General features: G+C 36.7%; 2 protein-coding genes across 2 annotated transcripts; both read right to left on the bottom strand.

Moving 5' to 3' along the window:
- Nucleotides 1-129: 129 nt before the first annotated feature.
- Nucleotides 130-6,775, bottom strand: LOC128994856 (LETM1 domain-containing protein 1). Its single transcript, XM_054419672.1, has 7 exons — nt 6,567-6,775; nt 4,931-5,087; nt 4,224-4,414; nt 3,596-3,778; nt 2,334-2,439; nt 992-1,138; nt 130-332 (listed from the first exon to the last, which is right to left on the bottom strand). The coding sequence occupies exons 1-7, from the start codon at nt 6,635-6,637 to the stop codon at nt 159-161; spliced, it is 1,029 nt and encodes a 342-aa protein (XP_054275647.1). The 5' UTR covers nt 6,638-6,775; the 3' UTR covers nt 130-158.
- Nucleotides 6,776-9,914: 3,139 nt separating this feature from the next.
- LOC128995774 (aldo-keto reductase family 1 member B7-like) lies at nt 9,915-15,089 on the bottom strand. Its single transcript, XM_054420791.1, has 8 exons — nt 14,982-15,089; nt 14,096-14,263; nt 13,629-13,745; nt 12,818-13,006; nt 12,325-12,531; nt 11,788-11,961; nt 11,084-11,232; nt 9,915-10,109 (listed from the first exon to the last, which is right to left on the bottom strand). The coding sequence occupies exons 1-8, from the start codon at nt 15,054-15,056 to the stop codon at nt 10,067-10,069; spliced, it is 1,122 nt and encodes a 373-aa protein (XP_054276766.1). The 5' UTR covers nt 15,057-15,089; the 3' UTR covers nt 9,915-10,066.
- Nucleotides 15,090-15,510: the final 421 nt, after the last annotated feature.

Here is a 15,510-nt window from a genome sequence, read left to right as displayed (position 1 = left end):
CAAGAAGTAAGTAAGTTAGTTTTACATTCATTCTACTTAACAAATTCTTCCATTTTCGCCACTGACAAGTAAATTAACTAAACAGAATTGCAGTGTATTAAAGAGGTTCAATGATAACGAGTGTGGGTGATAAATAAGTTTATTGATCGGTAACATCACTATCGCAACACCCAGTTGGAAGGGTGGTTGTAGGCCAACAATATAGGACAATGTAGCACAAGGGATCTACAGTCCTTGGTCAGGTTCTGGGACACGTACAACCAATCTTGGAGCCAAGCTTCCATATCGGCTCTCTTCATGTTGGCCGGGTTTAGGCCCCGGAATAGGCAAGCCTGAAAGACGAATGAGAATTACACTAAACATTTGACTATTGATACTGAAGTAGATATCCCATCTAAATGGACCAGCTGTTGCCAATTTCTTAGCCAAAAAGGTCTGTAAGCCAGTCACAAGCTGGGCTAGAGTAAAAAAATCATATTTTCAATCTTACATTATATTACTGAAATAGTGCCATAAAAGATACTATAGCTGAAAAAAGTCGTCCTATCAGTTTTACTTTTCAATTCGGATAAATCTAATTTACTATTATAGTCCAATAACAGGGGTTAAGGTGGTTTATGGGGAATGTTTTTGGGTTCTATTACTTTTTTAGCTTAATGTATACATCAGCAGTCGGCTCCTGTTTAAAGTCAGGGTAAGATGGAGGGGGTGTAATCGCCTCCCTTCAAACTGCTGTAAATCTTGTGAACAAAGTATAGGCCTAGTTGATTATTGATAGTAAATGGAACATGCAATTACATTAATTTGGGTTTTCATAAAAATGTATGAAAACGTAAAATTAAATTCTTTGCAAACTCAAGAGGATATGGTCCTTGAAAAGCCTCAGTCTAGCGGGGTTTCGGCTCCCTGAACTGAAACATCACAAAACTAATTCTCTAGCAAAGAAAGCTTTTTAACTAAATTTCCATTCCCAAGAGCCCAAGCTACTGACCGCTCTTATCTCGTCCTGACTGAGGCTGCTGACTCCCCCCTCCCTGCAGATGGCTTGGTCCATCAGCTGCACCAGCTTGGCTCTCTCCGCTAACCTTCTACGACGACGCCATCCAGTGTGCATCCCATGAGACCTCAGCAACTCTTTCTGTAAATACAAACAGTTTGTAACATATTTACATCCCAAACAACTTTATGATGTGAACCAAATAACGTTTTAAGAGATTGGTGGCTTTTTTTTACCTTGCATTTACCTATCTACAAGAGCCTCCTGGCTTGTGCTTGATACACAATACCCCCGCCACAGCAAACCTGCAGACTAAGCAAATTTTTATTTACCTGAATTTATTTTTCAACTAAATCTATTAAAAAACATTAGGTTTAACAAGTACCTAGGTTTGCTGCTACAAGGAGGCCAATAAAGTGTGCTTTTAGTAAAATATTAATTGCATAGGCTAGTATAAAATAAAAAAAAATTGCCAAGTTTGATCAAAATATATCTATAAACTAGCAAACTACTGTAAGTTACTTCATTTTACAATACTCTCTGAAAGTAAAATAGGTATTTTAAAATTATAAATTTGAATTTTCTCCATAACCAACGAGGCTACTGTACAAAAACACAACGTGGTTATATACTAAATTATTTTTTTAAGCTCTTTAAAATGGCCTAGAGAGAAATTGGGAAATTTTGTGTTTTGAGGGTCAAAAATTAGAAAAACAAATTTTTGCCCCGTTTCCATAATCCGATCATGCTTGTTCACAACTTATTCAAGTTTATCCCGCCTTACACCTTCAAACCAAATTTTATCAAAATTGAACAAAAGTTACTCAAGTTATCACATTCAGGTGTATATAAACATAGGTATATAACATTTTGAACGGATGGTGTTTTTGGTCTCTGGGGTCACCAAAATGAAAAAGTAAATCGGTCCCAGACCTAGGACATACTGTACCACCTACGGTAATAGCTACTTTCCCTATAAGAAAATTTACTAACAAGGAAAGCAAGAGTCAAGCAGATAGTGCAGACTCCTCATATAGATTTTACAGATAGATTGTTATATTTAGACATGTAATTAAGGGTAATATTAAATTAAGGGTTTTTGAAAATTACACTTGTCATTGAGGGTCTTATTATCAAGTTACACTGTATTAGGTTCTTCAGACGTATTCTAAAGCACTTTATTAGTACCAAATAAAATTAAACTGAATTAACGATGAATTAAAACAGGGCAGGGAGTTCGATAAAGTTCTTTTTCAGCCTCATTTTCCATCGCCAACAGTTTTGCCAAGTTTGTCTTATTCAACAAATGTAACTTAAGTATTTTTTTCATACTAACCACATGACTAGAATAGATGCAGTTCAAATGGTAAGGCGCCTCCGCAAACAAAGTTTTGCACTCAAGGACCTCTTCAGTGTTCGGGTGCAGCCCTGAACCAAGACACCTGTAAATCCGTCATGAATCACAAATGAGAATAATTTGGTTGGTAAATAAGAGACTGGAATACTAAGTGGTTAGAGTCACTAACTAGCTGTGCATTAAATCATACTTAATGCTAATACTTTTAGAGCTAAGTCTTCTCTACTAGAGTGAAATAAAATCACCAGCACCAAATAGGAGGATACAAAACAAAAACAAAATTTACAAGTATTAACAACATATCCAGTGCATATAAGGTTGGGGCCAACATTAGTGTACTGGCTAAGGTTCAAAATGGAGGAGCAAAAACGTTTTTTGGTAAAGTTATTCAATTTTTTTAATGAAATATTTTATTTACAGATTAGCAAAGATAATCTTACGAGTGGCAGGGTTTCAATGGACTTGTCTCACATTTCAGTCAAGTTTTTTAGTAGAGTAGCTATTTGCTACTCTATTCACCATTTTTAGTCTCAAATTTAAAAAATTTTCCCTGGTGCTGAAGGGTTCCACCTACCCTACTTTCAAAGTCAAATGCCGCCACTTCACGTTCGCTGCGAGAATCCCTTTGGCAATACGGTCGGAAATGTGACGCAGCCTCAGCGCGCCATTGAATCAGCGAACGCAATAGCATTCAAATATTTCAGTCTTGACAGCGGCAAAACACCCGAGAGTGGAGTTCACTGAAAAACTCACAGATAGCAGCACTGCCTGGATCCTTAGCCAGTGAGTTTGTAATGTGGCTCGAAGAGAGAAAACCCCGGAAAACGGGACAAAAAGAGTTGCCAGACAGGATTTTAGAGGAAATTTTACTACACCAACCTAAACCCAACCTACAGCAAATTAAAGTATAGGACCAGCACAACATTCTGACATAGTTTAGTTGATACCCGATAAATACGTAGGTCACAGTAGACAAACTTGTACAACACTGCACCGTGACTCCGACCGGAGTCGTAAGCAGGCCGTGCCAATACGGCATGACTCCGATCGGAGTAGTCAGCAGCGAACGTGTTAACCTAACTATTTTATTCCAGCCAAGTACATTTAGGAACCTTTAGGAAGGTACAAGAAGGCCTTTATAATGGTATTAGACAGTGCCATAAGTATCTACACTGATAAATATAGCTACAGTTTCTAATAAAAGTAAAGAAGTAGCCTATGAAATAATGTAATTTTCTTACCCAATGACGGATTCCCAATGACAATACAGCTTGTGGTCCTTCAAATTCTCCATCTGCCACTGCAGGGCTCGAAACACGCCCTTGAAGTGATGTAAACGATTGCGGTGGTCGATAAGTGCAAACTCGTGGCGCTGCTGCAGCGACCAGAAATGCGACGTGAGCAGATGCCGCGGGAAATAGTAGCTAAAAAAACCAGAAACAATTACATCTAGACATCAGATCCTTTAAAAAGTATTTAACTTGGTGTGTATAATGAAACAGACTGGGTAAAAAGGCTATTTGAAATTAAAACTTGGTAAGTTTCATGTTAACATCTAGCTACAGTAAAACACCTTATAACCGCACCCCGTTAAACTGAAACACGGGTTAACGAAACGGTATTAAAAACTAAATCAATTGGAGCTGGCCCGGCTTGGCCAAAATAATACAATGAGCCAGACAACAAGTATTTCATTCTTGTTAGATTTAAAAATAGAGTCAGGGGTAACCAGTCGACATTTATTACTCCGCCGGTACAAAAGTCATTTTAGTAATCATTACCATTATTTACGATTCACCACTTATAGGCTAAATTATTGTTTAAAAAAATCTTAGTCTACAAATCTAATTTTAAAACTGAAATACTTACGCAAGAGGAAAAATAACATAGTTTGCAAAAGGTAACGCAGATAACAACAGGACTGGAGCAATTCTAACCATATCCTTCGGCATTTTGTGATATATCTCCAGTTCTCTTCTAGTTAAAGCTTCTAATCCCTTAGACGTAAGATTCACTTTGTGAAATAAAGCTAAAAATACTTTCAGGTCACCGTAAAAGTCCTGAAAAAAGACAACTGATTGGTATAATTTATTTAGCCTATATATGGTTTTAGAAATAAAACACAATGAAAATTAATTGCAAACGAGCACAATTTTTGTAGATTGCATTGATTCATTAAACACGTTGACAGCGCTAAGAGCGTCACACTTTTGACCAATCACATTTGACATGTGTTTATTTTAGTTCTTATGACTAGTTATTATTTTCAAAGGGAACATATTGGAACACACACGTATGTATGTGAGTGAGTGTGTGTGTGTAAGTATTTTTAAAATTTACTGATTTTCGATAAAAGTTTCTGTATCTATGATTTCTGTTTTGTTTTATTGTATAAGCTGATTATGTTAAAATATGGCCCTCCCCATGTGGCCCTAACTGTGCCGGTGTAAATAAATAATTTTTCATTTCATATTGTATATGATGAAGATTATGATTTATAGTCCTCGACATTTGTATCAAACAAAACTAATAGTTAAAGTTAACAAGATTGAAATAAATTAAGTTAGTAAAAATACCTTGACTCCAATTGTGAAAACTCTATAAACTCGTATCGCTGTTGGAAATCTTTTTTCCAAAACATCGGCATATTGCTGTACATACTGCATGTACCTTGACAGTACATAATTGCGTATCTGCTTCTCTCTTTCCTTGGAGGCTTCATTGTGAACACACCTGGGAAAGAACAATAAAAATAACCATTGTAAGTTAGGCCTACTCAATTTAGTTAAACCTGGGATTTTCTACAGGTTATCATGCTAGTATTTGCAAAGGATTAAGTTAGGCCTAATTTCAGTAGGTACCTATTTGGCATGTTTCACTTAAAACATAGAAAAAAAGAATTAAATATAGACCGTCAGTTGTGCTGCTGTTACCGTAGGTTCTGGCGAACACCACTGGGAGCGCCATGTTGTTTGTTACGGGGTATGCGCTACGTACTTAACTACACGACGCTCCCAGCGGTGTGCGCAGGAAACCTATGGTAACCGCAGCATGGATGACAGTCTATATTTAATTATTTTTGTCTATGCTCAAACACAGCTTACTAATCAATGTAGCCTAATATGAACAAATTTCAAAATATATATGGAATAGCTTTCATGTGAGTGGCCAATGTGATATTACAGTAAGATAGGAAAATTAATTAGACAATAACAAGGTAACTTGAAACCGGTATCCATTTCTTTAAAGCAGATGAAAAAAAACTCTCATTTGATAATCAATAAGATCACTGAGTTTATGAAGCTAGTTAAATATGAAGTTTTTTTTTAAAGAAATTAACATAAATAAGTTAAGTCCCTTGTTAAACAAACCTCTGAATGCATAAGTTAATGTGTTTCTAATGTTACCTACTTTCAACACAGAGGATACAAGTCCGGTGACCAGACAAGGATTAGGCGTCCGGTAAGTTAGTAACGTCACTGGGTTGTGGGGTCCCGAAACGCCATTACCACAATGATACGATTTACAACCATCGGTGTTCGTGGTGTAGTGGATAGAGTGCTCGGCTGATATGCAAGAGGTCCCTGGTTCGAAACCCTTCGGTCTATATTTAACTTTTTGTCAAAGATTTTGCTTTGAATGTCATTTCTTCTTAACTGTACATCTTTTGTTAGAATTTTTGGCATTTATAATTTTATTTTATTAACAGAACTAAACATTCATTCGATTTTTTCATCATTAGCAAGTTTGGTTGGTTAGGTTAGGTTATCACAGTAACTGCCGGACACCTAATCCACGTCCGGTTACCGGACGCGTATCCTCTGCGTACTTTCAAAGCTAGTAGGCTAGGTCAAAGTGTAGGGTCTATATAATGTAACCATATAGGCAAGGAAATAAGTTTAATGATGTGACAAATATTCTTAATACTTTCTCACCACAATTATTTAAATCTGATAGACCCAGGCTGATGGTTGTTTTCAATTATTTAATTCCTTGATTAGGTCTAGCTTAGGCCCTTAGCAAATAGGCTTAGACTAGGCCTACATTCAAAATAATAAAATATCAAGTAGGACTAATTGGTCAATTAGGCCATTAAGGATACATAAACCAAGAAATGCAATTTCTAATTTAATTAGGTAAGCATTTTTGTTATTTTGCAGACTGTTACTTTTAAAAGGTCATTTTTATGAGGTTAGTTTAACTAAAGCCTACCTTCTGTGACTGTTGAAAGAAGAATCCAATAAAAATCTAACCCTAGTCCGTAATAGATAACTAATTACCATTCTTTAAACAAATAAAAATTAATATTAAATTCAAAATGTCATGTTATAGTGGTGTTTACAAACAATGTTGCAATATAGGTAAAAAATAACACATTAAGGTTAAATTGACACAAAACCGTTTGGTCTCTAAATTTACAGATATTTCACAATAATAATCATACCAGCTCCAGCTGTTTGAAGAATAAAAACAAAGACATACATAGCAGACAGCTCAATGCATGACATAGACTATAGAGTAAAAAAAGAAGAAAAAAGATTATTAGAAACATACTGTATTTTAATAAATTGCATGTAGATATTGTTTTTAGTTATATGTTTATTTCACCGAACAAATTATTTCAAAATCCCTGGAAGTTTAAAAGAAAACATTTTTTTATCTTGTTGTGAAGTACAGTAAAGTAATAAACCAGCCAAAGTCCAGCTTAAGAGGCGCAGCCACATTACTGCAAATCCTGCCCCAAGGCTCCTGTCCAGCATCCTTTTACGGTACCAAAAAGTCTACAAATCTGTTGAGGGCTGAATATTAATTGTGACACTTTCCGACCCCTCCCCTCACCCTCGATCTCTAGCTGAGGATGACAACCTTTTCTGGATACCCTGTTATAAATTGGTCCACTGATACTCCTATAAGCACATCAGACTCTATTGTTGTGCTACGGTATAAGCTATAAGCCAATAAGCCCTACCCCTATATACTTGCTGTCATATCCAGAACCACAGTATTGCCTTATTTTGGCTACGACCTTTGTACTTAAATACTTTTCATTGAGATGGTGACCATACAAAGTAGGTATTTTAAGCCAAGTATGAGAGAGTAGGATGAGTATCCTTCTTGAATGATTTGTACATTCTAACAAAGCTTAGCTTCCATGACATTTCACCAAACCGTAAAAAAACCCTTTCATCCAATTTTGAGTAGAAAATATGCTCAGCAGGCTCATAAATGTAAAATACTATTATTTAAAGTTACTTTTTTGTCCTAGGACACCAGACACTTTCCCGGGATCATTTTCACATTACTTATGACAATAAAATTCTGACCTAGTTACGGTAATATAACTTAAAAATTATTATAATCCATTATAGTGATCTGGGGCCCATTTCATAATAAAGTACAAACTAATATTATTAGTAAATCAGCTGATCGCCCAATGCAAATCTAATGGAAATTACAAGTTACAAGTTGTAACTTGTAGTTTATTATGAAATGGGCCCCAGGGACCATTAATATCCCCTAAAATACCATAATAGGGGATGCATGTTATCAAATTAAAGCACTTGCTCAATTTAGTACTCCCTTTTGATTTCAGTTTTAATTTTAATGCAATAAAGTAAAATGTTTAATAGTAAATCAGTTTATATATTTTTTAATTGTGCTAATGGGCAGTACTTTAAAATCTATATTTACCTATTTATTTCTTTATTTTTTTTATTTACAACAGAAAACCATTACATTAATTCATGTACAATCATCAAGGCAAGATTTTTTGTATTCTTGTTCTATAAATATTCAACAAAAATGTATATACAATAGTATAAATTAATACAGCAAAAAATGTGTGCATCTAATTAATAACCATTTATAAGTGATGTTGATCTTACAGTGTTGATTTGAGCATGCACCAATATAACAACAAATAAATATTTCAAATTGTCAACAAACATAAAATAGGTGTACAAGTAATAAATACTATATTGCTAACAAAAAAGATAATCTTAACAATGGTACAAAGTACCTACATTACAATCATATCATTGTTGCAGGCTGCAGAGCTTGTCATTTGCGACTTATTTCAGCAGTTTCCTCTTGACTACTGTTGTAGAACTGTCAGCAAAAAAGTCAATGCGGTGTGAGACTTTTTTCCCAAGTTTCTGGAGTCTATTCAGGGTGCTGTTTGCATCATAATTGGTGCTCGCATGCCGTCTTCCAAAAAGGTCTGTAGATCTGGTTTCAGTACGACAACGGAAAACAAATCTGACCCAAAAGCTCCGGACAGTCCACTGAAATATTCACCAGCTTGTGCAGAAACACTACTTCAATAACATCTCTTCTAGCTTCTAAGCTTTGAAGGCTGAACGACAGCTCGAGATCTCTAATGGGAACTTCTCTGAAGGCAAACCAAACCGACAGCCAAGGAGACGTAAGAACTTATCTTGGATGGTCTGAAGCTTCCAAAACAGAGGGTTATCTCATGCGGCGACCATACCACACAGTTATACTCGAGCAACGGATGCACAAGAGCGCAATAGAGTGTCCTAAGAGAGCGGAGGTCATCAAAGTCTCTGGAAGAACGAGCCAACAAGAGACGCTTTCGCACAAATGTGTTGGATATGTAAATTGGGTCTCATATCCTGAGCAAGCATTACTCCGAGGTCACGGATGCTCTCACAATGAGTCAGTGGAATGTTATCCAGTTTGTAGTCGAAGATGATGGCAGATTTAGTTCTATAAAATGTAATGCAGTTGCATTTCTTCACATTGAGTGACATGTTGTTCATCTGGAACCAATTCACAATAGCAAGAATCTCCTGAAGCAACAGACAATCAGACAGTGAGGTAATTTTGCATTACAGTTTCAAGTCATCTGCAAAAAGGAGACAGTCAGACCCAATAACCTCCACAATATTGTTCAGAAAGAGAAAGGTGTTAAAAAGATACGGTCCCAAATGCGAGACCTGGGGTATTTCCGACTTAACTTCAAATTCAGTTGATAAATGTCCAAAGAATCTTCTTAACTTACGGTTGGAAAGATAGGATTGAAACCAATCTAGAAGGAATGAGATCGGGTCCACAGCCTTTAGAATTATCCAGCTCTTCTAATGCATCGAACACTTCATTTGCAGTGAAAGAAAGTTTACTCAAGCATTTTACGGTTTTAAAGCCACACTGAACTGTGACGTTTTAGGTTGTTGACAAAGCTCCAAAAAAACTTCCAGGTTGTTCGGAAGACAGTTCTGAACATATCCAATATATTCTCTGCAGCAATGCCTTGACTGCCAACGACATTCCTTCTCTTAAAGATGTGTTCTTTTAGTATTGCCTGGACTATGTAGATTCACAGCACTGTAGCCTGTAGCGTAAGATCAGTTTGTGAAAATTGTCTTCTGAACCAGGAAAATGATTTAATATTCACATAAATTTTAAAACATCTTATTTATTACTTTACATCTTTTATAACTTTTATTAGTTTAATATCACAAAAAAATGTTCATTCCAATAATACAATACTGTTGTAGTACAATACCAATACCGTTGCATCTAATAAAAAAAGGTATATTCAAGGGACCAAACTCTTGTTTATTAGATTATTGAACTGTATGTATTAATGGCAAAAATATATCAAGAACACTAAAACAAAACTTAAATCATATGTAGGACAAGTGTAAATGTCCATCAGTGAGATGTTTTAAATTTTCCTCCAACCATATCTAAAATGGTATCTTGAACGGCCACTCTGTATGATGTCTTGCTCTGAAAAATAAGAATAGTTACAGTGAGTACCAACTATTAATGTAAATAAATAAATAAATCTTGAAAAATGATCCCAAATTTACATTTTAATTTATAGTATTAATTAGTTGTTAGCACAGTGAGCTTGAAACTGGTCCAACGCTGTGGAAAACAGATGATGACCTAATAATTAGCAAGAGATTGGGGTGTGGAACATTTCACAATAGAGGACGTTAAAAACAATTCTAATATTAAATTTTTGAACTAGTTACCTTATGCCTTTGTTCTTGCAGGTATGAAGTTATAATTCTCCAATATTTTAAAACCATTTATGATATAGAAAATACTGCACCAACCGGCAACATTGTAAATTCACGAACGATTTGGCAAACCCGCAATAGTGACAGTTTCCTACCCCAACAAAGCCTAGACCAGCAACCTGCAAAACCAACCATCCCCGTCCCCGGCAGTAAGTCAGTGAACATAGACAAAGACAGTGTGATCAGTGGTTCCGGCCCGTCGCGCGTCCGCGCTCGCGTTCGCGAAGTCGCTGTGACGTAAACGTGCCAATCGGGTGATATGTGTATAAACTGTGTAAATATGTAAATTGAACTTCAAGACTCCCTGAAGATGCCACACACTGTGGTGAAATATATTGGAGAATTATAACTTCATACCTGCAAGAACAAAGGCTTAAGGTAACTAGTTCAAAAATTGAATATTCTAGTTCTTACCACTGGGAAAATACATAAAATCATCAATTCTAATATGCCAATATATACAAAACATTTTGAGATGGTGTTCCAAAATAGTGTGGCTAGACTTAAACTATTCAATGTATGATTTAACTCATATTACTCATTTGGGCTTTCTTATAGTTTTAGTTTGGGAAGCGGTGAACAAAATTAAGGATCTATACAAGTTCGAGGCGATTCTTGAATAATTCCAACAATTCAATAACTACCTCAAGTGGATGAAATGAATAAGATACTTACAGTGGATAAAGCATCACTCTTTCATCAGTGTTTAGTTTGTCTAATTCAGTCATTTCTTCTTCACTCAATTTAAAATCAAATATATTTATGTTGTCTTTCATGTGCTGTGTGGTATTTGATTTTGGTATTGGTGTAACTCCCAACTGTACCTACAAAATTACATAAGAATTGCAATAGATTTAAACTTTTTTGTATACCATTTGTTACGGATATATATGGCTTGATTTTAAGCAGGATAATGGGGAACAGCGTTTCAGGAATTCAGGACCTCTCTCTATGGGCAGTTAAAAACATTTAGAAATAAATTGTAAGCAAATACTTATTCTTTTTGGTGTTTTGCTGTTATTTTTTGCAATCACACTTATCTGTGGAGGGGAAGGGTTGTAGTGGCTTCCAGTTCTGGTAAGTTTCAGTACTCGTAACTGGACCCAGCTGAATTGATCATTGGGCCTTAAAAATGATACTCGCAAAAGAAAGTAAATTACAGTCAGTAAAAAAGTTACACAAATCATCACACTCCATTTTTACAGCAAACATTTATGTGCAGCTCAAAATATTCTTGTGAATACACACTGTTCAGTGTTCAGCAGGTTAGTCCAGCACCGTCTTCTCATTCCTTCTCTTCACTGGACGGTTGGGAGCTCCAAGAGGACAATACCCCACCTCCTCTACGCTCTTCTGTCTACAGTGGTGTATCAACTTACCAGATATCGCAGTGCGACCTGTGCAAGAATCTTGCCGTGGACTGAAGCTATCTGCATGACCGCAGGTTGGTCCAGCACTGACTTCTCATTCCTTCTCTTCACTGGACGGTTGGGAGCTCCAAGAGGACAATACCCCACCTCCTCTACGCTCTTCTGCCTACAGTGGTGTATCAACTTACCAGATATCGCAGTGCGACCTGTGCTGGAGTCTTGCCGTGGACTGAAGCTATCTGCATGACTGCAGGTTGGTCTAGCACTGACTTCTCATTCCTTCTCTTCACTGGACGGTTGGGAGCTCCAAGAGGACAATACCCCACCTCCTCTACGCTCTTCTGTCTACAGTGGTGTATCAACTTACCAGATATCGCAGTGCGACCTGTGCAAGAATCTTGCCGTGGACTGAAGCTATCTGCATGACCGCAGGTTGGTCCAGCACTGACTTCTCATTCCTTCTCTTCACTGGACGGTTGGGAGCTCCAAGAGGACAATACCCCACCTCCTCTACGCTCTTCTGCCTACAGTGGTGTATCAACTTACCAGATATCGCAGTGCGACCTGTGCTGGAGTCTTGCCGTGGACTGAAGCTATCTGCATGACTGCAGGTTGGTCTAGCACTGACTTCTCATTCCTTCTCTTCACTGGACGGTTGGGAGCTCCAAGAGGACAATACCCCACCACCTCTACGCTCTTCTGCCTACAGTGGTGTATCAGTTTCTGTTGGTGGAACCCCACGTGAACCTCTATCTAGGGAGTAATTGTTGGTATTACATCGCTGAAATCTTTGTGTTTGATATGTTGACTTATATTACCATTAATTTTATTTATTAGTTGTAGTTTGATATAATTTAATAACATGACGTCTGTCACAATAATTGGCGTTTTTGTCAGCAATGTTCTGTATAGATATCAAATTCAGCAAATGTGTACCGAAATTTTTTAAAGTTAATTGTCTTCAGCCATTTTCCTATTAGCTTTGCCTATTGTCTGTTGTCTTGTCATTTGCAATGTACTATCCTAATCTCAACCTCACCTGATTACACACTGGTTTTATCCTCGCAATTTTGATTATCCGATCGACCTGGAGGCTGTTGAAATTAGACAGTCCGATGCTACGGACCAATCCTTGGTCTACGCATTTCTCCATCTCCCTCCATGTGTCTTCCAGTGAAGTGTCGTCAAACCCATCAAACACCTGCGGGTTACGGGACTCCGTCTTGCTCTGCCAAACAAGCATTTATTACAAGGTGATGTGAAAACTTATTTTGGAAGGCTCATCTTAACCAAAAATTCAAGTAAAAGTTATTCAACTGTTAAAATATTACGTCCATTAGTGGAGGAAGTGTTGAGCACGTTTTCAAAAGAGTGGAAGATAACAATTTTAAAGTAGTGATGAGGAAACCTAGGAAGAAGACCATAAGAGGAATGCCACTAAAAAAATGGTGGGACAGACGTGAATGGAGATACTAGAACAGATAGGAGCGACAGAGGAAGATGCAGAAGATCGAGAGGCTTAGTTGGTGCGGCCAAATATCTCCTTATACATGGCACTGAGAGTAAGTGAGTAAGTAGTAAGAGAGTAAGCTGTCGTGTGTATGCTTTAGGTTGACGACAGCAAGAGAGAGCTGTCTTTACATTGGAGAGCAGCGTAAATATAACAGTACCCCCTGAATTCATCTAGTAGAACCTTAAACGGGGATGACAAAATTACTTCAAGGTAAAGCACTGATAACTTTTCCATGTCACTGCTATGAAGAAGGCAAACTTCCCTCAATATCTTATAACTAGGTTATCATTCAAATTCTGATTGAAATTTTAAAAAAGTAAGAATTTTTAATATTTACCTTGAGACCAAAAGGCCAATGGACGAGGTAGAGGTCAATGTAATCCAAGGAGAGATAAGTATGAGATCTGCGACATGCTGGCAACACTTCCGACTTGGCGTGGCAGGTGTTCCAAAGCTGAAATTAAAATTTGCAAAAAATGTTTAGACTTTGTTAAAAATGAATGGATATTTTCCAAAAAAGTAAATAATTCTTATCCTAAAGCCTCACGTACATGTTCAAACTTAGCCTACGAACTGGGACCAAATCAGGATCAGGATCAGGATGACATAACCTAGGTGTGGCAGGAATGAGTAGTCAAAATAAGCTATATCACCATTGGAACATTTTTTATATAGGCTACATTTACTGTCTTTTAATTGTTTACAGTGAGTGAAGATACATTGCAAAGTGCTCAAAGATGTATTTTATGAACTTGCTATGGAAAGAACTTCTATTATATATAATTAAAAACTAAATAAATTCACCTTAGACACAATAAAGATATCCTCTCTCTTCACAACGTTTTCCTTGATCTTTTGTCGGACGGCTTTACCGATGGCAACCTCATTGTGATAGATAAAAGCTGTATCGAAGTGACGGTAACCAAGGTCTATTGCTTGCTTCACAGCTGTTTCTGCCTCCGCTTCGTCCATCTATTTACAGTGATACAGGTTTAAAAATATTTATTTGTAAAAAGATAATAATACATTGCTTAATGATTTTTTGAGCTAATTTTAGTAAAATTTAATCAAGCTATAACATTAATTTTAGCCTTGTGTCGGATATGGTCATCTGACTTGTACCATTTCATATTAATTGTTTGTCTCTTCTAATCAAAGACAATTTTGAAAAAATAAAACAATCTATTTATAAACTATAGCTTGTCCTTAGTACTTTTAACCAAAAAGTAAAAAAAAACATTAAATTAACCAGCAATTGGTGACTCAAGTGGTAGCGCCACAGACTTTCAGCCCAAGGCAGCGATGTAGTGGGTTCAGATCCTGGTACTTGCCACTACTTTTTAAGCACAGTTCACTCTTCGACTGTAACAGCACATCCCTTGCTTTGCTGTACACATTCCAAAAACAGATCCGTAGATGTGGGCGGGCAAATACAAGGTTAAAAGAGGCCGTCAACCTCTTTTTCAATCACATAAAATAAGAGAAAAAGATTTAGTCCACATCAGAACACAAACACAACACCAAGACAAAACACACATAAACAAATTTAGACTATTAGCCCCAGTATTTAGAAAATGCATTTTAGGTTTTGCAGAAACACACCTAAATATTACCAACTACACTATAATGGTGTTTACCTATTTGGGTATTAAATTAATTTCAATAATTAAAAACTGCAATACTGACTAACCTGCCATGTCCCTAGTCCGAAGGCCGGCATTGAGTGTCCATTGTTAAGTTTTACTGATGGTACAGTAGGAGGCATGTTCAAAAAATGGTGAATAACCTGTTTGTCGAATTAAAGTAATTGAAAGTAAAACAAAAAAATTAATTCGTACTGCAACTGATACTAGATCTATATCTTATCTGATCCAACCGAAACATTAATGTTAAATGTAAACATCAAAGGAGGACTCAGGGTTCATTGAACACTTGAATCCATGTTCTGCTAAGACTAAACATGTATTGGAATAAAGTATTCTGTCTTACACAAACATACTGTGCTAAAAACCACTTGTTCAAAAATGTGTATTTTAAATACTGTATTATATTTTGCTTTTTGTTGGAGGGAGGGAGATGGTCTAGTGGAAGAGCTTCAGTCCCCGAGGTCCTGGGTTCAAATCCTGTCAAATCATTAATGGACTTTATCTAAGTGATAATGCCGCAACCCTAGGTCTAGCCTGAAGTAATGTAAAAAGTAATCCCGGACTCTTGCCTAG

Source organism: Macrosteles quadrilineatus, unplaced genomic scaffold (assembly GCF_028750875.1).
Source record: "Macrosteles quadrilineatus isolate MER2022 unplaced genomic scaffold, UCM_ALF_1.0 Scaffold_5__1_contigs__length_97177068, whole genome shotgun sequence".
Taxonomy (NCBI): domain Eukaryota; kingdom Metazoa; phylum Arthropoda; class Insecta; order Hemiptera; family Cicadellidae; genus Macrosteles; species Macrosteles quadrilineatus.
Note: the sequence above shows the minus strand (reverse complement) of the source record. Positions and strands in the feature narration are given on the sequence as shown.